The sequence below is a fragment of the Pongo abelii genome, chromosome 20 (assembly GCF_028885655.2).
Source record: "Pongo abelii isolate AG06213 chromosome 20, NHGRI_mPonAbe1-v2.0_pri, whole genome shotgun sequence".
NCBI lineage: Eukaryota > Metazoa > Chordata > Mammalia > Primates > Hominidae > Pongo > Pongo abelii.
The window spans coordinates 4353637-4378748 of NC_072005.2; the positions used below are offsets into that span (position 1 = coordinate 4353637).

The 25112-nt window shown below is 56.2% G+C and overlaps 2 protein-coding genes across 6 annotated transcripts in view; one reads left to right on the top strand and one right to left on the bottom strand.

Annotated features, from left to right (window-relative positions):
• Positions 1-1991, top strand: part of CHAF1A (chromatin assembly factor 1 subunit A) — a 40408-nt gene extending 38417 nt beyond the window's left edge. For both annotated transcript variants that reach the window (XM_024236845.3, XM_063719282.1), the window contains 2 exons: positions 839-935; positions 1519-1991. In XM_024236845.3, coding sequence (XP_024092613.3) covers positions 839-935; positions 1519-1619 — 198 coding nt within the window. In that variant the 3' untranslated portion in view covers positions 1620-1991. The remainder of the gene's footprint in view (positions 1-838; positions 936-1518) is intronic.
• Positions 1992-3606: 1615 nt separating this feature from the next.
• UBXN6 (UBX domain protein 6) lies at positions 3607-17304 on the bottom strand. Of its 4 annotated transcripts, none has more exons than XM_024236847.3 (12): positions 17213-17304; positions 16310-16895; positions 12578-12741; positions 12104-12168; positions 11014-11142; positions 6945-7042; positions 6166-6241; positions 5455-5539; positions 5119-5338; positions 4902-5032; positions 4668-4816; positions 3607-4220 (listed from the first exon to the last, which is right to left on the bottom strand). In XM_024236847.3, the coding sequence occupies exons 2-12, from the start codon at positions 16390-16392 to the stop codon at positions 4095-4097; spliced, it is 1326 nt and encodes a 441-aa protein (XP_024092615.1). In that variant the 5' UTR covers positions 16393-16895; positions 17213-17304; the 3' UTR covers positions 3607-4094. The 4 variants fall into 4 exon arrangements, with proteins under 4 accessions (XP_024092615.1, XP_024092616.1, XP_054395370.1 ...); XM_024236848.2 differs by lacking the exons at positions 16310-16895; positions 17213-17304 and adding exons at positions 14572-14648; positions 15007-15044; XM_054539395.1 differs by lacking the exons at positions 16310-16895; positions 17213-17304 and adding an exon at positions 16252-16270.
• Positions 17305-25112: the final 7808 nt, after the last annotated feature.

Sequence of the window (25112 nt, forward strand, 5' to 3'; positions counted from 1 at the left end):
TGTAATCTCAGCACTTTGGGAGGCTGAGATGGGTAGATCGTAAGGTCAGGAGTTTGAGACCAGCTTGACCAACATGGTGAAACCCCGTCTCTACTAAAAATACAAAAATTAGCTGGGCGTGATGGCATGCACCTGTAATCCCAGCTACTCAGGAGGCTGAAGAACGAGAATCGCTTGAACCCGGGAGGCGGAGGTTGAAGTGAGCTGAGATTGTGCCACTGCACTCCAGCCTCGGTGACAGAGTGAGACTCCATCTCAAAAATAAAAAATAAAGGCCGGGCACGGCGGATCGCGAGGTCAGGAGATTGAGACCATCCTGGCTAACACGGTGAAACCCCGTCTCTACTAAAAATACAAACTGAGTATGGTGTCAGGCGCCCGGAGTCCCACCTACTTGGGAGGCTGAGGCAGGAGAATGGCGTGAATCCAGGAGGCGGAGTTTGCAGTGAGCCCAGATCGTGCCACTGCACTCCAGCCTGGGCAACAGAGCGAGACTCCATCTCAAAAAAAAATAAATACAGTTGTAATCTGATGGGGCCACTATCAGGTATGCGGCCTGTCACTGACTGTAAATTATTCTGCAGTTGGCAATGATGGCTGTTTTTGGAGATCTGAATCCAGTTCATTTGAGGGAACGCCCAAGGTTCTCTGGTTGTGGCCTCTTGAATAAACCTCTCACATTTGGACAGTTTGTTACCAAATTGGGTTCTGGATGTTGGTTTCCTTCAGTGTTGGGGGTGGCAGGAAGGTGTCACGCCTGCAGAGGCCCCCCTTACCGCGCCGGCACCAGGGTAGCTGCTGCCTGCAGTGCTGATGGCCATGTACCCTGTCTGTCCAGATTGGTGCTGAGGACATGGATGGCTTCCAGGCAGACACGGAGGAGGAGGAAGAGGAGGAGGGCGACTGTATGATCATGGATGTCCCGGATGCTGCGGGTGAGAAGGGCTGTAGATAGTAGAACACACTGGTGAGGTGGGCGCTGGAGGTAAACCTCAACAGAGAAGGGATGGGGCTGCCTAAGACTAGCTCCATTGTGAGTGGCCAGGAGGGCTTGCAGCTGGAAGTGGCTCCTGCCCTGCCACATCCTCGGGTGGGCGGGGACATGGGTGCTGACCATGCCAGGCACTGTTCTGGCCGCAGAGCCACAAGGGCCTGTGCTGGGAGTCTCAGGTGGTTGTGACGTTAGATGGGGGTCAGGGAAAGCTGCACTTAGGCGGCAAGGGAGGGCGAGGTGGATTTCAGGAGCACTCACCAAAGAGGAAGTGCAGAGGCCCTGCAGCAGGCTGCGTGGGAGGAGTGTGCTCGGGTGGTGGGGGGCAGGCAGGGTCAACCTGAGAGCAGGTAAGCAGGTCACCTCTAGAAGAGGCACAACACCCCAGCCTCTGCCTGTCCCCACTGTCAGGTGGAGAGTCCCGCCCTGGGGTTGTTGCAGGCCCCATGAGGCAGCAGGGTGGGGTCTTCCCCCAGGGAGCCCAGAGGGCCCAGCCAGCTCAAGACCCTCCTTCTCTTGCCCTGCAGAGGTCCAAGCCCCGTGTGGAGCCGCTTCTGGAGCTGGGGGTGGTGTGGGGGTGGACACCGGCAAGGCCACCCTGACCTCGAGCCCACTGGGCGCATCCTGAGAGCAGGGGTGACGTATGTAGAACGCTTAGGGTGTCCTCCCCACGGAGCAGATACTTGAACCGACTCGATTCCTGTGTAAAGAGCACTTTGTCCTGCTTCACGGACCTCCCCAAGGTGTGCAGAGTTCTATATAGGATGCTGGATTAGTTCCTTTGATATTTGTAAAAATTCCCCCAAGAGGTGCATATGAATCTGCCCTTTAATAAAGCATTATTGAGATTGCTGGCCTATTGGGGAAGCCTGCGGGCACAGGAGCAGGCGTGGAATCCAATACTTGTAAATGAATTGAAGCGCCAGGACCACCCACCTGGCCACGTGCGCGGGCCCCTGGACCTAATGAGGCAGTGTATAAACTTATTCTCTAGCCCTGAGCTGCTCTGTCTGTCTTTTCTGAGAACATCGTGTTTCTCTGAGAGTGCACCTTGCCCGTGGCCCGGCCCCATGTGGTGCCTGGTGTCTGGGGCCAGCCTTGTGCCCTGCAACAGCACCGTCCCATCTGTTTGTCACTAAGTCATCCTTATACCAGGCTGATGTGGGTCGAGGTGCGGGTTTTTCTGCATGTGCTTCTGTCCAGCGATCCCTCCTGCCCTGGGTTGGGGGGTTAGGAGGGGGTTTTCCCGGAGACCTGCTGGGGTCACCTTCCTGAACCCAGAGCTGCTGGGAGCCGAGTTTGGCTTCGAGTCTGAGGCTTTGTGAGAGCCCACCCCAGGTCAGGTGCATCTTTTGCAAGTGCTGGAGCTAGGAGGTGACCTCCTCCCCGCCCCAGGTTGAGTGGGCTTTATCCACACTGTCCCTGAGGGAGGAAAGGCTGACAGCCGCAGTGGTACTGAGCAGCTCAGAGCACACACAGCCACGGGGAGGGTCACGCTCACCAGCCCTGCTCTTCCCAGCCACACCCCACCTGAAGTTCTAAGCTTCCCTTCAGGGAACCCCATGTGGGAAAAGTGTCAGCTAACTCCACCCACCCAGTCAGGGACAGCAGGGGGCCCGGGCCAGGCCTTCCTGCTGGGAAGCAGGATTTGGCTGTGCCTGAAGCAGAGGCTGCCCCTGTGCCGCACCTTTGATGAGCTTTACAGGGGCTCCCGACAACCCGGAGTCAGGTCCTAGGGCCTGCAGGACGCAGGACTGGAGTGACAGCCTCCGTTCTCAACAGGCCGGGTGTCCACACCAGCTGGGGCAGTGCCGGGGGTGAGGGAGGGACCAATGCAAGGTCAGGGGCACGAGCACAGGCCCCGGGCACCTCCCCCAGGTGCAGACCTGCATCCCCAAATCAGCGGTGGGGCCGGGGCACACATGCCTTCCACATGCAGGGCAGAGTCCCTGTGTCTCCTGGGGCTGCTGTACCACAAACCTGGTGGCTTAAAGCAACAGTCACCATCTCACAGCTTGGGGGTCAGAGTGCACACATGCCTCGCCAGGCTAACATCAAGCTGTGGGCAGGACCAGGCCCTCCTGGAGACTTTCCCAGTGCTCAGAGGCGCTGCATCCCTCAGCTCGGGGTCCCTTCCTCCACCTTCACAGCCATGCACAGCCTCTTCCAGTCTCTCTCTGATTCACCCTCCTGCCACCTCTTGTGAGGACACTGGGTCCCGGACCACCCAGGATCATCTCCCAGCTCGAGATCTTTCATCATACCCGCCAAGCCCCTCTTGCCAGGTGAAGCTGCGCATCTGCAGATTCCAAGAATAGGATGTGGCCGTCTCAGGACACCCTGTCCCTCTGGCCACAGGGAAGCCAGGCCTGTGACAGCACTCACCTCCCCTGCAGGGACTGGGCCTTTGTGGGCACAGCACAGCCTCCCCTAGTGCACGGGACTTCCTCCCCAGGCGGGTGGCTCATCGGGCACTTGTGGCCAGGCGCTGGCCTCAGAACAGGTATCCACGTGGTCCCGCCTTGACAGGGAGCCACGCCCAGCCCCCACACCGTCCGCTCTGCAGCAGGTGAGCCTGCCCTGTGTCCCACGGTTTCAACGGAGCACCAAGAAACTATATTCAAACACCTTGTTTATTTGGGCTTATGATTTACTAACTGCAAGTCTATGTGTGGGAAGGCCAGCGTCCCCTCCTGCCATCATCACCCACATCCACAGAGCAGCCCTAGCGCCAGGTGCAGCCACTGCCACCCACGGCACACGGGAACGGGACCCATGCTGCAGGCCTGCTCTCCTGCCCAGGGAGATACCACGTGTGTCTGCCCGGCAGCTTCGTGACGCAGTTACCAAGCAGCTAGGGGGGCTTAGACTTGGTGGCCCCAGGCCTCTCCCTCGGGGGCTTGGGTGCATCTCCACAGCCCCCAAGGGATGGGGGCTCTGCCACGGGGCCCAGTTCCACAGCTCCATGGCTGGCGCCCCTCCCGTGCCCATGGGGCAGAGCCAAGTATTTCCAGAGGTGGCTTGGAGGCCCTGGGGTGGCGGGGAGAGGAACAGGGAGAGCATGAGACCGACCCACAGGGCTGAGGCCAACCCTGCTTTTATTTCACGAGAGCTTCTCGATGGCTGACAGGAGCTCGGGTTTCAGGATGGAGTCCGGCTCGGCCCCCGCGGCCTTGATGTCCTCCAGCACAGCCATGTCCCACGAGAAGGTCAGGAGGGCAGAGGGCACCTGCGGTAGGGGGAGGCCGTCACTCTGTCTCCATGTGGCAGCGCAGTGGAAGGACAGAGCCGAGCAGTCGGCCCTTGCTGCGGCAGGGAACTTAGCAGGCAACCTGGGCTCGGGGATGCCCCGGCCTGGAAGCCATCTCAGCTGGTGGAGGCTGTGGCTTGCACCCAGGCCTCCTGCCCTCTCCCTCCGGGACTCCAGGACCTAAGCCTAAACCTACTGCGCTAGCTAACGCGCGTCACCGCTCCCATTTGACGGGGAAACTGAGGCGTGGAGTAGTTATGAACTCGCTCAAGGCCCTGCTGCCAATAAGTGGGAAAGCGGGATTCAAACCCAGGGACCTGCCCAGGCTCCCTGCTCTTGGAGGGGGTGGGGGGGGGGGTCTGTGCTGGTCCCAGGAGAACCTGCAGAGGCATTGGGTCAGCAGTGCTCCTGCAGGCCAATACTCACCAGCCCGCACTCGTTCAAGGCCAGGTTCTCGTCCTCGGACAGCTTCTGCCCTCCCGAGGCCAGCAGCTCAAAAGGCAGCCAGTCGCTCTGCAGGGCCTCCCGGACGAACCCGTACACCGCCCCCAGCCGCTCCCGGGCGTAGAAGGTCCCTGGGGAGTGGGGGAGTCAGAGCGGGTGGGGCCCAGGGCCCCCTACCAACCCGAGCCGCCCTCCCCGGGCATCACCGGTGCCCACCCTGCAGGAGGCAGCCATCGGGGAGGCGCACGCGCAGCAGTGTGTAGGTGTACTTGCGCAGCCCCCGCTGCTCCTCCTTCTCCCGCATGGCCTTGGTCCGAAGCACACTCAGCCGCTCCACCGCGTCGGACCTGCACACGCGGGCCGGGTCACGAGGGCTGGCCGGGGTTCTCCCACCCCGCCCCACCCGACTCTGCTCCGCGGACGTCAGGCCCACCTGAGCCTCTGCTCCCGCTTGATCTCCTCTGCTGTGAGGTTGAAGAAGTCCCCGGGCAGTTCGAACTGCGAGGCCAGGGGCGAGGGCTGGAAGACACGGCGCTGCCGGTCCAGCTTGGCGCGCACGGGCTCCGCAGCCAGCAGCTGTTCCTTGTGCCTCTCCAGGCTCTGGGGCTGGGCCAAGGTGGTCTCGCTCAGCACGTAGAACTCCTCAGGGTCCTCTACAGCGCGGCAGGACATGGGTGTCATTGTGCAATGGAGAGACCCCCAAGCCGGGCCCTCCTGTCCCAAGGCCCCTCGTCCCCATTCCCTACTCAGCCAGGCCCTGTCCGCTTACCCTGATCCTGGATGGGAAGCAACACCTTCTGGAACCCAATGGCCTCAAAAAACTCGTGGGTCCCTTCCAGGCAGTTAATGCGCTCCTGGAGGTGGAGATGGTGGTCACTGGGGGCCCCTGGCTTCCTCCATGGCCTGGCCACGCCCCACCCAGTCCAGGGGCCTGGCTCTCAATACTGGGAGCAGCTGTCGACCCCTGGATGGGGCCCAGCCCTGGGGGTGCCTCAGTGCTGGATGCAAACCTGCTTTTCTACGGTGGGAGCTGTGGAGTCTCCAACAGCTCTACACAGAGGAAAAAGTCACAACCAGGCACGAAGAGTGAGGCTGAGGAGCCAGATACTGCTGGGGCCTGATGCGAGGCTAACGCCGGCCAGGGCCCCAGTCCCTGCCATTTCCCCCAGAAGAACCAGACATCTGGTTTGCATGAAAAGCCTGCCCAGAGTCGACATGTTCCCAAACAAGCCCAGCTGAAGAGGAAAAGGATGCAGGTGAGGAGAGGCAGAATTTGTTGGTTTGGGGTGACTGGTGCATAGAAGTCTTGCTCTCTATCTTGTCCTGCTACCTTCTACTGGCTGAACCCTTCACTGCTTGTGGCTCAACTCTCGCTAGCTCCTCCAGGGAGCCCACTGCCTGGTGTAGGCCACCACCAGCTCCTGCAGGCCGGCTGCCCCCACCCCCAGCCTGGGCCCCAGGGGCCAGAAGGCACGCCCACCTGAAACACCTTGTTCTGCAGCTTGATCTTCCGGTACTTCTCCTCCTCGGGGTGCAGGTGGATGTTGTCCAGGTACCTGGGGTAGGTGGAGAAGGTGAGTGGGGCACAGCCCAGGCTGCCCGCCCGGCCTCTCTGTGCCTCCTGCCCCAGGTAACAGCAGCTCAGCCACACTTGGCCTCTAGTCAGAGGAAAGAAGCGGCCCAGTGATCCGAGGGCAGCAGACCATCTCCGGGTGGAAGGCACACCTTGGACACCCCACGGAGCCCACCCCTGGTGCCAGGAGGAGCCCCACGGAACCCCTCACCGTCCCAGCAGCCCTGGAAGGGCACAGTTAATCACAGTGGTGGGGGAGCCACAGTGCCGAAAGAGTGGAGAGCCAGAACCGAAGGGCCGCAGCGCCAGCAGGGGCCTCCTGCGGGGTGCTCCCTCGGGGCTGGCGGGCAGCGTGGACTTCCAGGCCTGTCCCCAATCCTGAGACTCGGGGAGTGGGGTGGGACCCTGCCTCCTCCACATGCTCCCCGAGTGATCCCCAAGGAAACCAGGGTGGGGAACCCCTGATTCCTTAAACACCTTCAGTTTGCACATGGGTAAACTGAGGCCCAAAGAGGCCCAGCCCTTTGGCTGAGGCCTCTGGGTGGAGCTGCCTCACTCTTGGCCTGTGTTCCTTCCTGACCCACCTCAGCAGGTAATGAGGGGGCCAGAGGGGGTGACAGCCCCAGTGGGAGGGGTGCTGGGATGAGCTGGAGGGGCCAGGCAGGGCAAAGGGGCCACACACTCACTTGGCAATGGTGTCCACACCCAGCTTCACCCGGTCCTGGTCTTTGTTGAACGTGTAGATCTTCATGATGGAGGCGGCCACTGGGTCGGTGGAGAAGTACTGGGAGGAGGGAAGCAGAGAAAGCCGCTCACTGAGAGCCGGGGCCACACGGCCCTCCGCTGCCCAGGTAACAGGGACAGGAAAAGGAAGGCAGAGCAGCAGCTTGGAGCAGCCCCAGCTGTGCACTCATCACAAAAGGAAAAGAGAGACCCTCGAAGACCCTAGCCCTGCCCACACCCCAGGGCAGAGGCGACGCAGCCAAGACCGAGCAGAACTCAAGTCTCCCCTTCGGCCTTCTCAAGGCTAGATCCATGGGACTTGGAGGCCAGTGTGACGCGACAGAACTTTGCCTCACGCTCTGGCTTTAGAACTCAACCTCAATGCTGAGATCCACCAAGGCCACCGCCACTTACAGAGCCTCCCACCACCATGGACGCCCCATCCCTCCTGATCTCGCAGCCCCATGATGGACGTTCTGGAACCACTCCCGGGCCTCATGTTTACAAAGAGACCGAGAGGCCCCTCGTCCAGGGTCACAGAGATGCCAGGTGGCAGAGAGGACACAAATGAGTCTGCAGCCCTCAATGTCTGAAACTCAATGGCTGGAAGACGGATACCCCCAGCCCCTGCCCCTCCCTGAGGTCCCGCCTGTTACCGGGGGAGGGGAGAAGTCACAGCTGGAATTCTGGGGGTTTCCCAGAGCCAGCCCTGCTGACTGCGAACAGCGTCCCAGCATGGAGAGGCTGAGAACAGGTACCCTAAGACCTGGAAAAGATTGGGGCACAAATCTACACTCGGCACACCCACCACACACGGCCACACCCAGAGAGCCATCCATGGCCTGGGAAGCAGGGCTGCCACCCGCACCTCCCTGGGCTGCCCAGATGAGGGCGGGTGAACAAGAGGGCAGCCCAGGGCCACGTGTCAGGATTCGGGCCACCTGCCCAGGCAGCCCAGAGCTCCACCCACCACTCCCCACCCTCAACTGCACAGCAGGGTCCCTCAGCAGCCCCCTGCATCACACAGACCAATGACCCACACACTGAGCCGGGGCTCATGCCAACTGAAAATTGGGACCCGGCCCAGTCTGCCGGTTTAGTTGCTGAGGTGATGTGGGGAGCGGGGCAGAGCACGCGGATGCAGAGAGGCAGAGCTGCCAGATGGGCATGTCCCCAGGACAACAGCTTCCTTGGGATCAGAGCGCCCAGGACAGCACACCAGCCAAGGGAAGGGTGTCAGCTCCAAAAGCGGGCCTCAGGCGTTTTGGGCGACTGGCCGCCAGGCTTAGGTCAGGAGCTGGGTACATGCACAGACAAGGGACGAAGGAACGGCGACCAGGAAGGAGTCCAAATCCACACAGGAATGTACTTTGTAAGAAAGGTGGGATTTCACAGCTGTAAGCAAAAGACAGGTGCTCTCGACAGGTGGGGCTGAGAAGAAAACTGAGCCAAGATCTAAAAAAAAAAATTACATCAGCTCCACCCCACCATGTTACATAATAACATGCTCCAGCTGGATCAAAGCTTCAACCATGGAAACAAGCAAGCAGTCAAGGAGAAGCCAGAAGAAAAGCACTGGAGGCCGGGCGCGGTGGCTCATGCCTGGAATCCCAGCACTTTGGGAGGCCGAGGCAGTCGGATCACGAGGTTAGGAGATCGAGACCATCCTGGCCAACATGGTGAAACCTCATCTCTAAAATATAAAAGTTAGCCGGGCGTGGTGGCGGGCGCCTGTAGTCCCAGCTACTCAGGAGGCTGAGGCAGGTGAATCGCTTGAACCCGGGAAGCAGAGGTTGCAGTGAGCCGAGATTGCGCCACTGCACTCCAGCCTGGTGACAAAGCAAGACCCTGTCTCAAAAAAAAAAAAAGGACTAGAGAGGCCACAAAAGAATTCTCTCAGCGTGGAAATGAGGAAGGCGTTTCTAAGAATGGCCCCAAACCCAAAAGCCATGAAATACGACTAACACATTTAATTATACAGAGATCAAAAAATCCTACACAGCAAAGTGACCATAAGCAGAGCGAACATATAAGCAACTAGAGGGAAATATGTGCAACTCGTATCATAGGCAAAAGCCTAAATTGCCTAATATGTAAAGAGTGCCACTGGGCGCGGTGGCTCCCGCCTGTAATCCCAGCACTTTGGGAGGCCGAGGCGGGTGGATCACGAGGTCAGGAGATCGAGACCATCCTGGCTAACACGGTGAAACCCCGTCTCCGCTAAAAATACAAAGAATTAGCCAGGCGTGGTGGTGGAAGCCTGTAGTCCCAGCTACTCGGGAGGCTGAGGCAGGAGAATGGCATGAACCCAGGAAGCGGAGCTTGCAGTGAGCAGAGACTGCGCGCCACTGCACTCCAGCCTGGGCGACAGCGAGACTGTCTCAAAAAAAAAAAAAAAAAAAGAGTGCCTACAAATCACTAAGAAAAAGACAAACTATCTACTAAATAATGTAGAAAGGACGCATTCTCATATGAAAGATGGCCAACCCAAAATAAGGAAAGTGCAAATTAACTCTATCCTGAGATGTTATTTTCACTTGTCAACAGGCGTAAAGACCAATGTTTGGTGATTTACAGTATGGTGAGAGAATGGGGACACGGGTGCTTTTGCACACACTGTTGGAGTGGGTGTGAATCTGGAGAGTCTATGGAACTGTTACTATATATATATATATATATATATATATATTTTTTTTTTTTTTAGATGAAGTTTCGATCTTGTCACCCAGTGCCCAGGCTGGAGCTCAATGGCATGATCTCGGCTCACTGCAACCTCCGCCTCCCGGGTTCAAGCGATTCTCCTGCCTCAGCCTCCTGAGTAGCTGGGATTACAGGCACCTGTCACCACACCTGGCTGATTTTTGTATATTTAGTAGATACAGGGTTTCACTATGTTGACCAGGCTGGTCTTGAACTTCTGACCTCAGGTGATCCACCTGCCTCGGCCTCCCAAAGTGCTGGGATTACAGGCAAGAGCCACCGCGCCCAGTCACTGTTACTATTTTCTGAGAAAGGGTCTCACTTGTCACCCAGGCTGGTGTGCAGTGGCATGATCATGGCTCACTGCAGCCTCTACCTCCCAGGCTGAAGCAATCCTCCCACCGCAGCCTTCTGAGTAGCACTACGGGACTACAGGTGCACATCACCATGCCCAGCTAATTTTTTTGTTTGTTTTTGGTAGAGACAGGGTTTTGCCATGTTGCCCAGACTAAAGCCGAAGTTTCTGAGAACCTATTGATGGTGTTAAGTGAGGACTTGCTGTATTGGAAAAAAAAAAAAAATGCTGGAGAAGTTCGTTCTTTCTTTTTTTTTTTTTTTTTTTTGAGATGGAGTTTTGCTCTCGTTGCCCAGGTTGGAGTGCAATGGCGCTATCTCGGCTCACCACAACCTCCGCCTCCCGGATTCAAGCAATTCTTTTGCCTCAGCCTCCCAAGTAGCTGGGATTACAGGCATGTGCCACCACGCCCGGCTAATTTTGTAGGAAGTTCTTTCTGTACTGAAGCAAACAATACATAACCTTTTATGAAAAACAAAACCAGGCCACGCGCGGTGGCTCACGCCTGTAATCCCAGCACTTTGGGAGGCTGAGGCGGGTGGATCACTTGAGGCAAAAGTTCGAGACCAGCCTGGCCAACATGATGAAACCCCATCTCTACTAAAAATACAAAAATTAACCAGACATGGTGGCAGGCGCCTGTAATCCCAGCTACTTGGGAGGCTGAGGCACGACAATTGTTTGAATCCAGGAGGCGGAGATTGTAGTGAGCTGAGAATGCGCCATTGCACTCCAGCCTGGGTGTCAGAGTGAGACTCCATCTCAAAAAAAAAAAAAAAAACCTAGTTGGGAGAGAGGAGATATGGACGCATACACAATGGTGTGCCTGGATTTGGGGTATCAGAGGAGGGGCTTCACTACTAGCAGTGGCCTCTGGGGACTCTGGGAGGGATCTGTACCACCTGGGCTTCCGATGGAGGGTGGCTCAGGCACAGGAAGCTACAGGTTGGGGCAGGAGCACACAGGGTGCCACTCACCGAGAGAATGGCCTCCTTGATGCGGGCGTCCCGCTGGTCCTTCCTCAGGGTGGCCCCAGTGAGCGGACAGGTGAAGTACACGCCAGGCACGGCCAGGTGGGCGGAACCTTCCTCTCTCGGCTCAGATACCTGGGGCGGTAAAAGCGTCCAAGTCTGGACTGTGGACAGAGGCCACCCTGACCCTCGCCAAGCACCACAGTCCTGAGTGTGGCCCGTAGAACCAGACATCTCCAGCCCCCATGCTGTCCCTTCCACTTGGTGGCCATGGGAGACACCCTGGCCAAGTGACTGGATCCCTGAGTCTGTTCCCTAGTATGTCAAATGTCTCTGTGGGGTCTGCTCAGAACTAAACGAGGTAAGGAACGGAAAGCACGGAGCAGCTTCTGACACGCAGGAAGCACCCAGCAGATGGCAGCTGGGCTCCTGCTGGTCCTGTCCCCAAGCTGGTGAGGAAGGAGCTCTGTGTGGGCGTCTGCGGGCACAGCGCCCTGGACAAGGCATGACTTCTGGGCCTCCATTTCTAGGCCATCTCTAAGGTCCCTGCGTGCTAAAATTCACTGAATCCTCGAGGGTCAAGCTGCTTAGAACTCCTTTCAGCGGAGCTCTCAAGGCCCACCTCCTAGAGGAAGGCCTCCCTGATTCCACCTGTCTCCACAGAGCCTCTTGACCTCCAAGGCAGGCAGGACTAGGCAGTGCTAGGGGACAGGCTCTGAAACCACAAACTGGCTCTGGTCCTGCCTTTGCTGGTCCTGGGGTGTAGGAGAGAGGACAGCTGGTTTCACCTCTCCACCCCGGTTCTCTTTTTGAAGTGGAAACTGTAACTGCATCTACCCTTAAGGGGTTAAGGGGAGGGAGCGATGGGCTCATGTACCTGAGGCCCACTTCTCCAGGCCTGAGCCGGCATCCTCAGCTGCCGAGCCCTGAAGGTCCCGGACAACACCGTGTTCCACCACAACCTGCCTCCACCTTGCAAGGCAAGGTTTCCCAACAGCCCTTGAGCCCCAAGGGCAGAGGCTACATCTCCCCCGTGACACAGTCAAGCTGTCCCCACCCCTTGGCATGGGACAGTGCCACCAGTGGCTGTTCTTACCACGTTGGTCCCTGGGGCCTCGGGACTCCCGCTGACGGTGGCTTCGGCTTGAAGTTCCTTTCTCACTGGAAGGCGGCCCAAGAAGGAGAGGCAGAGACGGGATGGTGAGCACGCCTCTGTCCTGGCCTGAGCCCCCTCATTCCTGGGGTGGGCCTGTGGGCCACGCACACCGCCCCAGCCTGCTCCTGCTGGAGGTCAGGCTGGAGGTCCCCTGCAGGACTTGCTGTGCAGCCACCCCTCAGCCTGAGCAAGCACCCCACTGCCTGGGCAGCCCCTGTTTCTGCTCCAAGTCTCTGCTCCCACCCCCTCCCCAGGAAGCTGCCCTTCCCCCAGCACCTGCCCTTGATGAGCCGCTCCCCAGGGTGACCCTCACACCCGCACGGTTGCTCATGTGACTTCTGCATCCAGGGCCAGGCAACAGGGCCAGGAACCTCAAACAGCCCCAACCTGGGCCCGAGGAGGGCCATATCTCACCCTGGTTTCGGATGGTGTCCTGCGACGTGGGGCCCCAGGCCCGGGACTGCTTCTGCTCCAGCCGGGCTAGGGCGGCAGCGGCCGCCATCTGTGCCTCATTGGTGGGTCCCTGGCGGGGCGGCCTGGGGGCTGGCTGGTTGGGCTTCTCTTTGTGGGCCTTTTCCCTGGGAACAGACCGAGGGAGAGAGTGTGTGTCCTCCCGAGGTGGCCGGCAAAGCTGATGTGCAGTCACACAGAGGAGCTTCTGCCCCTCCCCAGCTCCTGCCACCAGCACCATCAGCCAGACGTGTCCCTCCCTATGTGGGCCAGGACACCTGGTTCCCAGGGGCCACCTGCAGCCACCAGATGGTTCTACTGCAGGCGGAAGAGCCCCTGGAGGAAGGAGATGCTGGTTCCACTCAGCTCTGCACCATCGGGCAAGTCCTGCCCCCACTGGCCCTCAGCGTCCTCATCTGTAAAATGGGATGACAGCACCCCTCCTGAGGTGAAGGCACCTTGACATCCTCAGTGCTTTTTTTCTTTTTGAGATAGGGTCTTGCTCTTTCACCGAGGCTGGAGTACAGTGGCACGATCATGGCTTACTGCAATCCTGAGCTCCCAGGCTCAAGGAATCCTCCCGCCTCAGCCTCCCAAGTAGCTGGGACTTAGAGGCAAGCATCATCATGCCTGGCTAATTTTTCTATTGAGACAGGGTCTCGCTATGTAGCTCAGGCTGGTCTTGAACTCTTGGCCTCAAATGATCCTCCCACCGTGGCCTTCCAAACTGCTGGGATTACAGGCATGAGCCACAGCACCCAGCCTGCATCCTCAGGAACTGAGGAGACTCAAGGGGTGTCACATCCTCCCTCCCTCCCTGCTGTAAGAGTCTCCACCTTCAGGTCACAGCTTCGTTTGCTGAGCACCTACTGTGTGCCGGGGACCCTGCTGGGAGCTGGTCAGCTTGGTTGGTTTACTCCTCCTAAAAAGCTGCCAAGGAGGCCTCACCATCCCCTGTTCCCAAACCCAAGAGGGACAGGAAGTCCGGGCAATGTGCCCCATGCCATGCCACCCTTGTGGCGGGACCCTGGGGTCAGCGGACAGCAGAACCAGACTCGCCCTGGCCACTCCATGCCAGGCCTAGGGCTGTGCAAGTACGAAGAGCTCATGGACTCGTGGCTCCACCCTGTTGAGCCCTACACCAAGGAGAGTTCCATAACCCACTTGGCACAGTGACCTGGCAGAGAAGCCTTGCGGAGAAGCCCTTTCTCCCAACCTGCTCAGACGCGTCTGTCTCACCCGTCTCCTCTCAGGCCCCTCCCGTGAACTTACGGGCTGCGTCACTTTCTGTGCCGTAGGTCTATTAAAACCTTCCGGGAGGCTAGGCTCTCAGTTCAAGCCCTATACTCCTCTGGCTCTGCTTAGATACCCGGGCAGCCCTCCCTCCTCGTCCCACCCCTGCCTATCTAGTCCTCCCACAGCTGAGCATCTTGGGTGGAAGAGGAGATGACTCATGAAGACCCACCCTGGCCTCATCCAATATCTAGGTCTTTCCAACAAAATGGCATTTCCCAGGGCACCTCACCCCAACCACTCATGGACCCTGCCCCCCTGGGCAGCCACAGGGACCCTTCCGGAACCTCAGCCAGGGAGCGTCAGCATCACTCCACTGCACAACGCCCTCCCACTGCAAAATCCTAAAGCTTCCCTTGGCCAGAGAGCCCTTCCCGGCCAGGCCCGCTGCCCTCCCATGGCCTGTCTCCCCTGGGCTCCCCGCAGTTCTTCCCACACCCCAGCTGCTCCCCACTGCAGGCCCCTGCACTGTCTGCACCTTCTGCCCAGAATGTTCTCCAGGGGGGTGGCAGGAGGACAGGGGGTCTGGAAAGGGCTAGAGCTGTGGCAGGGAGAGAAGGAGGGGCAGATTTCCCCGCAGCTGAGTCTCACTGTGTCCTGGGAGAGGCCTTCCCAAACCCCCTGATGGCCCCTGCCCGCCCTCCTTCGAGGCCCTGGGCACTCACCCCAGCACTCATCGCCTCAGCGCTCAGCCGAGGTCTGTTGGTTTATCTGTCCATCAGCTCCCCCTAGAAGGTGAGCCCTGGGACAGCAGAGGCCTTCTCCTGTCCACCACTGCAGCCTAAAACAGGACTTGGCGCCCACCCACCCCACACACCCTGGATATCCAGTTTCGCTCCAGAAGGGACCTCCGCACCCCTTCCTTTCCCAACCTTCCCCTCTCCGCCCAGGCTCTGGGCTGACCCAGCCATCACCCCGATACCCTGCATCCTTCCTATCGTGCCCAGTCCCAGTGGCCCCAGCACCCCCTACCCACTATTGGTTGAATCAATGAAGGGCTCCCCCGATGTGCCCACTTCTCACCCTGACCCCTCTCCCTCCCTCAGCCTTTGCTCTCCTGCTCTCCCCCAGGAACCCTGACGTCCTCACTATGCCCCTACCTCCATCACCACCCCACTGCCCCGTGATTCCTGACCCCCAATTCCTGCCACCTCCCTGCCTCTCCTCCCACCACCTCCCAGGCCCCACTCCTTCACAATCCCTTCCATTATTGCTTACACATCCGTGCCCCGGCTGCCTGGCTGACTTCCTTCCTCGGTCCCTCTCCATCAGTCCCCACCACCCCCTGGCCAGCCAGCTCCCTGCAGCGGCCCCAGCTCTCCAGTTTCCATTTTCTCAACCCAACAGCCCTCAGCCTTGCACCTTCCCTAGCTCCACTTCTTCCCCGGCCCTCCACCTGCCCTGCCAGCTGGCTCAGCCCTGCTCAGGCCCTTCTCTCCAAGTCCTCCCTAGACAATCCGGAAGCCTGCCCGGCACCTATCTCCTTTCCCCTCCTCTCCCACTTCCATAATCCACTTGGCACAGTGACGTGGCAGAGAAGCCTCGCAGAGAAGCCCTTTCTCCCAACCTGCTAAGACGCGTCGGTCTCGCCCGTCTTCTCCTCTCAGGCCCCTCCCGGGTCAGAGTCCATGTGTCAGAATCCCTCACCTCCACTCTCCTCACACACCTTCCTCAGCCCCTCCTCTCAATTCGCCAGGACATCCCAGGTCACTGACGACGCTGCCCACCCCGGCCTCCCTGGCCTTCCAGACTCTTTCTAGTCTCCCATCAGCCTCCCACGTGCTTCAGATACCAAATTCAGAACCCCTCCTCCCATGGATGCCTGAAAACAACTCTCCCCCACCCCAAGCCACAGCTGTGCGTCCTCCTCCAAGCCCAGCTCCCATCCATGGTCACCTAGATTCCCCCAAATCATCCCGGCCTCTTCGGGACCAGCCGGGTCCCCAGACCTCTCCCTCACCACCCGGCTCAGGACTCATCATCCCGTTTTCCCCCCAAGGTCGCTCCACTGACCCCCAACTGCCTGCAGCCCCCCTCGCCCTAATCCCCCGCCACTGCCTCGGACCCTCCTGCGGCCCCGCCCCCGAGACCTCCCGCCCCGCCCCCGAGACCTCCCCTCCCACCCCGCCCCCTGCGCTAGTTCCCCTCCCCTCGCCTCTCCCGCCCCGCCCCCGGGTCATGCCCGCCCCCTCCTGCCCCGCCCCCAGATCGCTCTCCCATCCCCCTGACGCCCACCCTCGGCCCGACTTTCCCCGCCCCCGGGGCCTCGCCCCCTCCCCTGACCCTCGGCTGCCGCTCCCAGCCCCTCATCCTCTCCGATCTCCCGAGCCGCCCAAGGCCCAGACCTGTCTCCCCGGCCGTCCCCGCCCCGCAGGGCCTCAAGCCCCTGCGTTCCTCACGCACCCCACGGACTCTTTGAGCTTCTGACCGGGTCCCGCGCTCTTGAACTTGATGTCGGCCTTGAACTCCTGAAAGAATTTCTTCATGGTGGCGGCTGGCCCGGCGGCGGGGGGCCGCGGGGGCGGGGGGCACGGGGCCCAGTCAGGGAGGGGGCCGCCCGAGACCAGCCACCGGAAAAAAAATACCGCGCCGCCGGAAGTCCCGCCTTCCCCAGGCCGGCCACGTGACAATCGGCTGGCAGTGCCTCTCTAGCACTCGGTGTCTCGCTGGCCAAGGGCGGCCGCTCTGTACGCTGGAGCCGCGTCTCTGTGGTTCTTCCGGACTCCGTTGCCAAGGCGACCAGTGCGCCTCTGGATTGGAGACAGTGCATTCCGTGGCGCTCCCCAAACGGTGACAAACGGTGATAGGACAGGGACAGGCCAACTGAACCTCGCAGAGAAAGCACTGGGCCCTATCCCTTTCGCTGCTCAACCTAAACTAGGCGCGGTGGCTCACGCCTGCAATCACATCACTTTCGGAGGCTCACGCGGAAGGATTGCTTGATCCCAGAAGCTGGAGACCAGCCTGGCAACATGGCAAAACCTCGTCTCTATAAAAAAATAAAATAAAATAAAATAAATTAGCCGAGGGTGGTGGCGCGCGCCTCTCAGCCACTTGGGAGGCGGAGGCGGGAGGATCGTGTGAACCCAGGAGGTCGAGGCTGCAGTGAGCTGTGATCAAGACACTGCATTCCAGCCTGGGCGACAGAGAGAGACCCTGTCTCAAGCAAAACAAACAAAAATCCAACCTTCTCTGTCTCCCCAGAGCTTACGTGATAAAATCCCAATTCAATGTGGGGTATTGGAGGCCCACACGATCTAGCCTGTTTTGATCCCTGAAGCCCCCCCCACCACCACCACCACGTACCCTAGGTAGGAGCTGTTTAAGAGGATGCACCTGGGCCGGGCGCGGTGGCTCATGCCTGTAATCCCAGCACTTCGGGAGGCCGAAGCGGGCGGATCACGAGGTCAGGAGATCGAGACCATCCTGGCTAACACGTGATACCCCGTCTCTACTAAAAATACAAAAAATTAGCCGGGCGTGGTGGCGGGCGCCTGTAGTCCCAGCTACTCGGGAGGCTGAGGCAGGAGAATGGCGTGAACTCGGGAGGCAGAGCTTGCAGTGAGCCGAGATCTGACCACTGCACTCCAGCCTGGGCGATGGAGCGAGACTCCGTCTCAAAAAAAAAAAAAAAAAAAAAAAAGAGGATGCACCCAATTGGGACCTGGAGATTGGGGATCCACTTTGGTGGACACCAGTTAATAGTGGCGTACTTTGGTCTGTGCAATCCGCAAAGAAGATAGATACACAAAGTGACAGTTAAAACAAGCCACAAAAAATGAGAGTTGGGGGTCAGACGTGGTGGCTCACGCCTATAATCCCAGCACTTTGGGAGGCCGAGGCCGGCGGATCACTTGCGATCAGGAGATTGAGACCAGCCTGGCCAACATGGTGAAAGCCTGTCTCTATGGGCACCGGTAATCCCAGCTACTTGGGAGGCTGAGGCAGGAGAATGGCATGAACCCGGGAGGTGGAGGTTGCAGTGAGCCAAGATCTCGCCATTGCACTTCAGCCTGGGCAACAGAGGGAGACTCTGCCTCAAAAAAAAAAAAAAAAAAAAGGAGTTGGAATGAGATACACAGAGACTGATGGAGGAGAAGCCTCCAGGTGAGGAAACAGCCCACCCCAAGACTGAAATTGAAATATCATGGGTTGGACGGGTGGCTCAAGCCTGCAGTCCCAACATTTTGGGAGGCCAATGTGGGAGGATTGCTTTAGCCCAGGAGTTTGAGGCTGCAGTGAGCTAGGATCACGCCACTGCACTCCAGCCTGGGCAACAGAGCCAGACTCTGTCTTATTTAAAAAAGAAAAAAAGGCCGGGCGTGGTGACTCTCGCCTGTAATCCCAGCCCTTTGGAAGGCCAAGGAGGGTGGATCACGAGGTCAGGAGATTGAGACCATCCTGGCTAATACGGTGAAACCCTGTCTCTACTGAAAACACACACACACACACACACACACACACACACACACACACACACACACACACACACACACACACACACACACACACACACACACACACAAAATTAGCCGGGCTTGGTGGTGGGCGCCTGTAGTCCCAGCTACTTGGGAGGCTGAGGCAGGAGAATGGCGTGAACCCAGGAGGCAGAGCTTGCAGTGAACCGAGATCGTGCCACTGTGCTCCAGTCAGGGCAACAGAGCGAGACTCCGTCTCAAAAAAAAAAAAAAAAAAAAAGGAAAAAAATTGGGCTGAGTGCGGTGGCTCACACCTGTAATCCCAGCACTATGGGAGGCCAAGGCGGGTGGATCACTTGAGGTCAGAAGTTCAAGACCGACTCGGCCAACATAGCAAAACCCCATCTCTATTAAAAATACAAAAATCAGCCGGGTGTGGTGGTGTGTGACAATAATCCCAGCTACTTGAGAGGCTGAGGCAGCAGAATCACTTGAACGCAGGAAACAGAGGTTGCAGTGAGCTGAGACTGCACCACTGCACTCCAGCCTGGGTGACAGAGCAAGACTCTGTCTCAAAAATAAATAAATAAAGTAAAAAAATAAATAAATAAAAGAAGAATACGGTGTAACCCAAACTTCAATCTTTCTGATCTCCAGTCCCCTATCTATGAAATGGGGATAAGAATAACACTCCCTATAGATTGTAGGGGTGATCATGTGATTAGAAAGTTCTCAGTATGCCGGGCACGGTGGCTCATGCCTGTAATCCCAGCTAGTCAGGAGGCTAAGGCAGGAGAATCACTTGAACTTGGGAAGCAGAGGTTGCAGTGAGCCCAGACTGCGCCACTGCAATCCAGCTTGGCAACAGAGCAAGATTCCGTCTCAAAAAGAAAAGAAAAGAAAATTACAGCTCATTGTTGTGAATAAGGAATTGTATACCCTATAAATCAAATAAAGGTACAACACTGGGCCAAAGTCACACAACTAGAAAGTGGCAGAGACCCATCCCACTTCTCCAGGAATAAAATCCTATGGGGTTCCTCAGCCTGGTCTAAGGAGGTCCTAACATTAATAGGCCCTAATAAATTTCTATTTCAGGTTCTAAGTATTCTGAGGGTTTCAGAAACCCCGTTTCTTGTTATCGCCCACCTTTCCACCTCTGCCTCAGTTACCTGGAAGTATTTCCAGCTCACCGCTGGGCCTTTGCCTAGGCATTCTCCTTTACTAGAAGGGACTTCTCTTCCTTTGCCTAACTCAATCCTCTTCCACCATGACGCTCTCCTGGACTATCTTCCTCATGTCAGATGAGGTTATGAGATTAAATAATTTAACATTTCTGCCAGGAGTGGTCAGTGGCTCACACCAGTAATTCCAGCACTTTGGGAGGACAACATTTATTTTTCTTTTCTTTTCTTTTTTTTTTTTTTTTGAGACGGAGTCTCGCTCTGTCGCCCAGGCTGCAGTGCAGTGGTGCAATCTTGGCTCACCGCAAGCTCCACCTCCTGGGTTCATGCCATTCTCCTGCCTCAGCCTCCCGACTAGCTGGGACTACAGGCGCCCGCCACCACACCCGGCTAATTTTTTGTATTTTTAGTAGAGACAGGGTTTCACCGTGTTAGCCAAGATGGTCTTGATCTCCTGACCCTGTGATCCGCCCGCCTCGGCCTCCCAAAGTGCTGGGATTACAGGCATGAGCCACCGTGCCCAGCTTTCTTTTTTTTTTTTTTTTTGACAGGGTCTTACTCTCCTCCCCATGCTGGAGTGCAGTGGCACAATCATGGCTCACTGCAGCCTAGAACTTCTGGGCTCAAGCAGTCCTCCCCACTCAGCTTCCCAAGAAGCTGGGACTGCAGGCATGTGCCACCACACCCAGCTAATTTTTTTTTTTTTTTGAGACGGAATTTCGCTCTTGTTGCTCAGGCTGGAGTGCGATGGTGCGATCTCGGCTCACCACAACCTCCATCTCCCGGATTCTCCTGCCTCAGCCTCCCGAGTAGCTGAGATTACAGGCACCCGCCACCATGCCTGGCTACTTTTTTGTATTTTTAGTAGACACGGGGTTTCTCCATGTTGGTCAGGCTGGTCTTGAACTCCTGACCTCAGGTGATCCGCCTGTTTCAGCCTCCCAAAGTGCCGGGATTACGGGTGTGAGCCACTACACCTGGCCTCCAGGTAATTTTTTAAAACTTGTTCAGTTTTGCGCAGCGGCTCACGTCTGTAATCCCAGAACATAGGTTGGGCCAAGGGAGGAGGATTGCTTGAGCCCTGATGTTCAAGACCAGGATGGGTAACATAGTGAGACTTTGTTTCTACTAAAAAATAAAAATAACGGGCCAGGCACAATGGCTCACACCTGTAATCCCAGTACTTTGGGAGTCTGAGGCGGGTGGATCACAAGGTCAGGAGTTCAAGACCAGCCTGGCCAACATGATGAAACCTTGTCTCTACTAAAAATAAAATACAAAAATTAGCTGGGGGTGGTGGCAGCACCTGTAATCCCAGCTACTCAGGAGGCTGAGGCAGAGAATCGCTTGAACCCGGGAGGCAGAGCTCGCAGTGAGCCAAGATCGCACCACTGCACTCCGGCCTGGGCAACAGAGCAAGACTCTATCTCAAAAAATAGAATAATAATAAATAAAATAAAAATAACACCCTGGGCAACATGGCTAAGCCTTGTCTCTTCCAAAAAAAAAAAAAAAAAAAAAATCAGTGCTGGTTGTGCGTCCCTTTAATCCAAACTACTTAGGAGGCTGAGGCATGAGAATTGCTTGATCCTGGGAGGCAGAGGTTGCAGTGAGCCAAGATCACGCCACTGCACTCTGGTTTGTGAGACTGTCTCAAGGAACAAACAAACAAACCAAAAATTAGTGAGGCATGATGGCACGCACCTGCAAGCTTCACCTACTTGGGAGGCTGAGGCAGGAGGAGATCCAGACCATCATAGCTAACATGGTGAAACCCCGTCTCTACTAAAAATACAAAAAATTAGCCAGGCGTGGTGGTGGGCGCCTGTAGTCCCAGCTACTCCGGAGGCTGAGGCAGGAGAATGGCGTGAACCCGGGAGGTGGTGCTTGCAGTGAGTGTAGATCGCACCACTCCACTCCAGCTTGGGCGACAGAGCGAGACTCCGTCTCAAAACGAAAAACAAAAAACAAACACACACCAAAAAAACCATTAAAAGATAAACTCGGCCGGGCACGGTGGCTCACGCCTGTAATCCCAGCACTTTGGGAGGCCAAGGTGGGCGGATCACGAGGTCAGGAGATTGAGACCATCCTGGCTAACACGGTGAAACCCCATCTCTACTAAAAATACAAAAAATTAGCCGGGTGTGGTGGTGGGCGCCTGTAGTCCCAGCTACTCAGGAGGCTGAGGCAGGAGAATGGCGTGAACGTGGGAGGCAGAGCTTGCAGTGAGCCGAGATCCTGCCACTGCACTCCAGCCTGGGCGACTGAGTGAGACTCTGTCTCAAAAAAAAAAAAAAAAAAAAAAAAAAGATAAACTCAAAGTAAACAAATAACAAATAACTGTTTTAATTTTAAAAATGAAATTTGTATTATACTGATGGGGTCTCGCTAGGTTGCCCAGGCTGGTATAGATCTCCTGGTCTCAAGTGATCCCCCTCAACCTCCCAAATCACCAGGATTAGTGGTGTCAGCCACCTCGCCCAGCCTTTGATTGTAAAGCTGTTGGAACGTTAAATTCTTCTTCTTATTATTATTTTTGAGACGGAGTTTTTGCTCTTGTCGCCCAGGCTGGAGTGCAATGGTGTGATCTCAGCTCATTGCAACCTCTGCTTCCTGGGTTCAAGCGATTCCCCTGCCTCAGCCTCCTGAGTAGCTGGGATCACAGGCACACGCCACCACGCCCGGCTAATTTTTGTATTTTTACTAGAGACAGGGTCTCACCATGTTGGCCAGGCTGGTCTTGAACTCCTGACCTTGTGATCCACCCACCTTGGTCTCCCAAAGTGCTGGGATTACAGGTGTGAGCCACCGTGCCTGGCCAAAAAATTTTTTATACAGATGTGGTCTTCCTATGTTGCCCATGCTGGAGCACAACTACAGTGGCCATTCACAGGTACAATCATGGATCACTGCAGCCCAGAACTCCCAGGCTCAAGTGATCCTCCCACCTCAGCCTCCCAAGTAGCCGGGACTACAGGCATGAGTCACTGCACCTAGCTTAACCATTGCAACCTCCGCCTCCTGGGTTCAAGTGATTCTCTTCCCTCAGCCTCCCGAGTAGCTAGGATTACAGGCATGTGCCACCATGCCCAGCTAATATTTGTATTTTTAGCAGAGACAGGGTTTTACCATCTTGGCCAGGCTGGTCTAGAACTCCTGACCTCCTGATCCACCTGCCTCAGCCTCCCAAAGTGCTGGGATTGCAGGTGTGAGCCACCGGGCCCTGCAATTTTTTTTTTTTTTTTTAGAAAGAGTCTTGCTCTGTCGCCCAGGCTGGAGTGCAGTGGTGCAATCTTGGCTCACTGCACACTCCAACTCCCGGGTTCACGCCATTCTCCTGCCTCAGCCTCCCGGGTAGCTGGGACTACAGGCGCCCGCCACCCCGTCCAGCTAATTTTTTTTGTATTTTTAGTAGAGATGGGGTTTCACTGTGTTAGCCAGGATGGTCTCGATCTCCCGACCTCGTGATCTGCCTGCCTCGGCCTCCCAAAGCGCTGGGATTACAGGCATGAGCCACCATGCCCGGCCATTAACCACTTTTAAGTGTACAGTTCGGTGGCCTCAAATACATTCGCATTGTTGTGCAACCATTACAGCAATCATTACATTTCATTTAGTGAAACGTAAATTCTCCCTACTTAAGTAATAACTACCCACAACCCCTGGTAACCTCTAGTCTACTTTTCGTCTCTATGAATTTGACAACCCTAGGGACCTCTTATGAGTGGACACGTAGAAGACAGTACTTGTCTTTTTACGTCTGGCTGATTTCATTGAGGATATCGTCTTAAGGTTTGTCTACGTTGCAGCCTGTGTAACAAATAGTTTTTAAACAATACTGTAGGCCGGGCGCAGTGGTTCATGCCTGTAATCCCAGCAATTTGGGAAGCCGAGGCTGGTGGATCACTTGAGGTCAGCAATTTGAGACCACGCTGGCCAAGATGATGAAACCCCGTCTCTACTAAAAATACAAAACTTAGCCAGGTGTGGTGGCACACACCTGTAATCCCAGCCACTCGGGAGGCTGAGGCAGGAGAATCCCTTGAACCCAGAAGGTTGAGATTGCAGTGAGCCGAGATTGTGCCACAGCACTCCAGCCTGGGTGACAGAGACTCCGTCTCAAAAAAAAAAAGATATTGCACCAGCCTTGGCAACATGGTGAAATCCCATCTCTCTAAAAAAAAAAAAAAAAAAAAATTAGCCTGCCATGGTGGCACACACGTTTAGTCCCAGCTACTTGGGGGACTGAGGCAGGAAGATTCCTTGAGCTCAGGAGGTCAAGTCTGTAGTGACCCAAGATTACACCACTGCACTCCAGTCTGGGTGACATAGTGAGACTATGTTTCTCAAAAAAAAAAAAAAAAAAAAAAAAATTGCATGGGGCCGGGCAAGGTGGTTCATACCTGTAATCCCAGTACTTTGGGAGGTCGAGGCAGGAGGGCTGCTTGAGCTCAGGAGTTTGAAACCAGTCTGGGTAACAAAGTGGGATCCCAGCTTTATAAGAAATTAAAAATTAACCAGGTATGCTGGCACATATCTGTAGTCCGAGCTACTCAGGAGGCTGAGGCAGGAGGATCACTTGAGCCTGAAGGGTAAAGGCTGTAGTGAGCCGAGATCATGTCACTGCACTCCAGCCTGGTCAAGAGAGCAAGATCCTACCTCAAAAAAAAAAAAAAAAAATTGCTGGCCGGGTGTGGTGGCTCATGCCTGTAATCCAGCACTTTGGGAGGCCGAGGCAGGTGGATCACGAGGACAGGAGATCGAGACCATCCTGAGAGGCCAACATGGTGAAACCCCATCTCTACTAAAACACAAAAAATTAGGTGTGCTTGGTGGCACACACTGTAGTCCCAGCTACTCGGGAGGCTGAAGCAGGGGAATCGCTTGAACCCAGGAGTGGAGGTTGCAATGAGCCAAAATCACGCCACTGCACTCCAGCCTGGTAACAGAGCAAGACTCTGTCTCAAAAAAATAAATAAACCGGGTGTGGTGGCTCACGCCTGTAATCCCAGCACTTTGGAAGGCCAAGGTGGGCAGATCACGAGGTCAGGAGTTCGAGACCATCCTGGCGAACACGGTGAAACCCCAGCTCTACTAAAAATACAAAAAAAAAAAAAAAAATTAGCCAGGCGTGGTGGCGGGTGCCTGTAGTCCCAGCTACTTGGGAGGCTGAGGCAGGAGAATGGTGTGAACCTGGGAGGCAGAGCTTGCACTGAGCCGAGATTGCACCACTGCACTCCAGCCTGGGCGACAGTACGAGACTCTGTCTCAAAAAAAATAAATAACATAAATAAATAAATAAATAAATAAATAAAATAATAAATAAATAAAAATGCATGGGAGATATTTATACTAAGAAATCATTCAGCCAGATGTTGTGGCTCATGCCTATAATCCCAGTACTTTGGGAGACTGAAATGTGAGGATCTCTTGAACTCAGATGTTCTAGATCACCTTGGGCAACATAGTGAGATGCTGTCTCTAAAACAAACAAAATCATGTGATGTGTATATGCTCTTCAGATGTAACTTGACACCCTGAATTTTAACTGGAAATTCTAACTATAGCCCTTGTCAATGTAGCAGGCTAAAGGATCTTTTT

Excerpts from the sequence above, each read along its gene's own strand:
- UBXN6 (XM_024236847.3), bottom strand. The coding sequence starts at position 16,392 with ATGAAGAAATTCTTTCAGGAGTTCAAGGCCGACATCAAGTTCAAGAGC. Across the intron at positions 11,143-12,103 it reads AGGCCCCAGGGACCAACGTG|GTATCTGAGCCGAGAGAGGA; the intron begins GTAAGAACAGCC and ends TTACCGCCCCAG. Across the intron at positions 4,221-4,667 it reads CCTTGAACGAGTGCGGGCTG|GTGCCCTCTGCCCTCCTGAC; the intron begins GTGAGTATTGGC and ends CCCCTACCGCAG.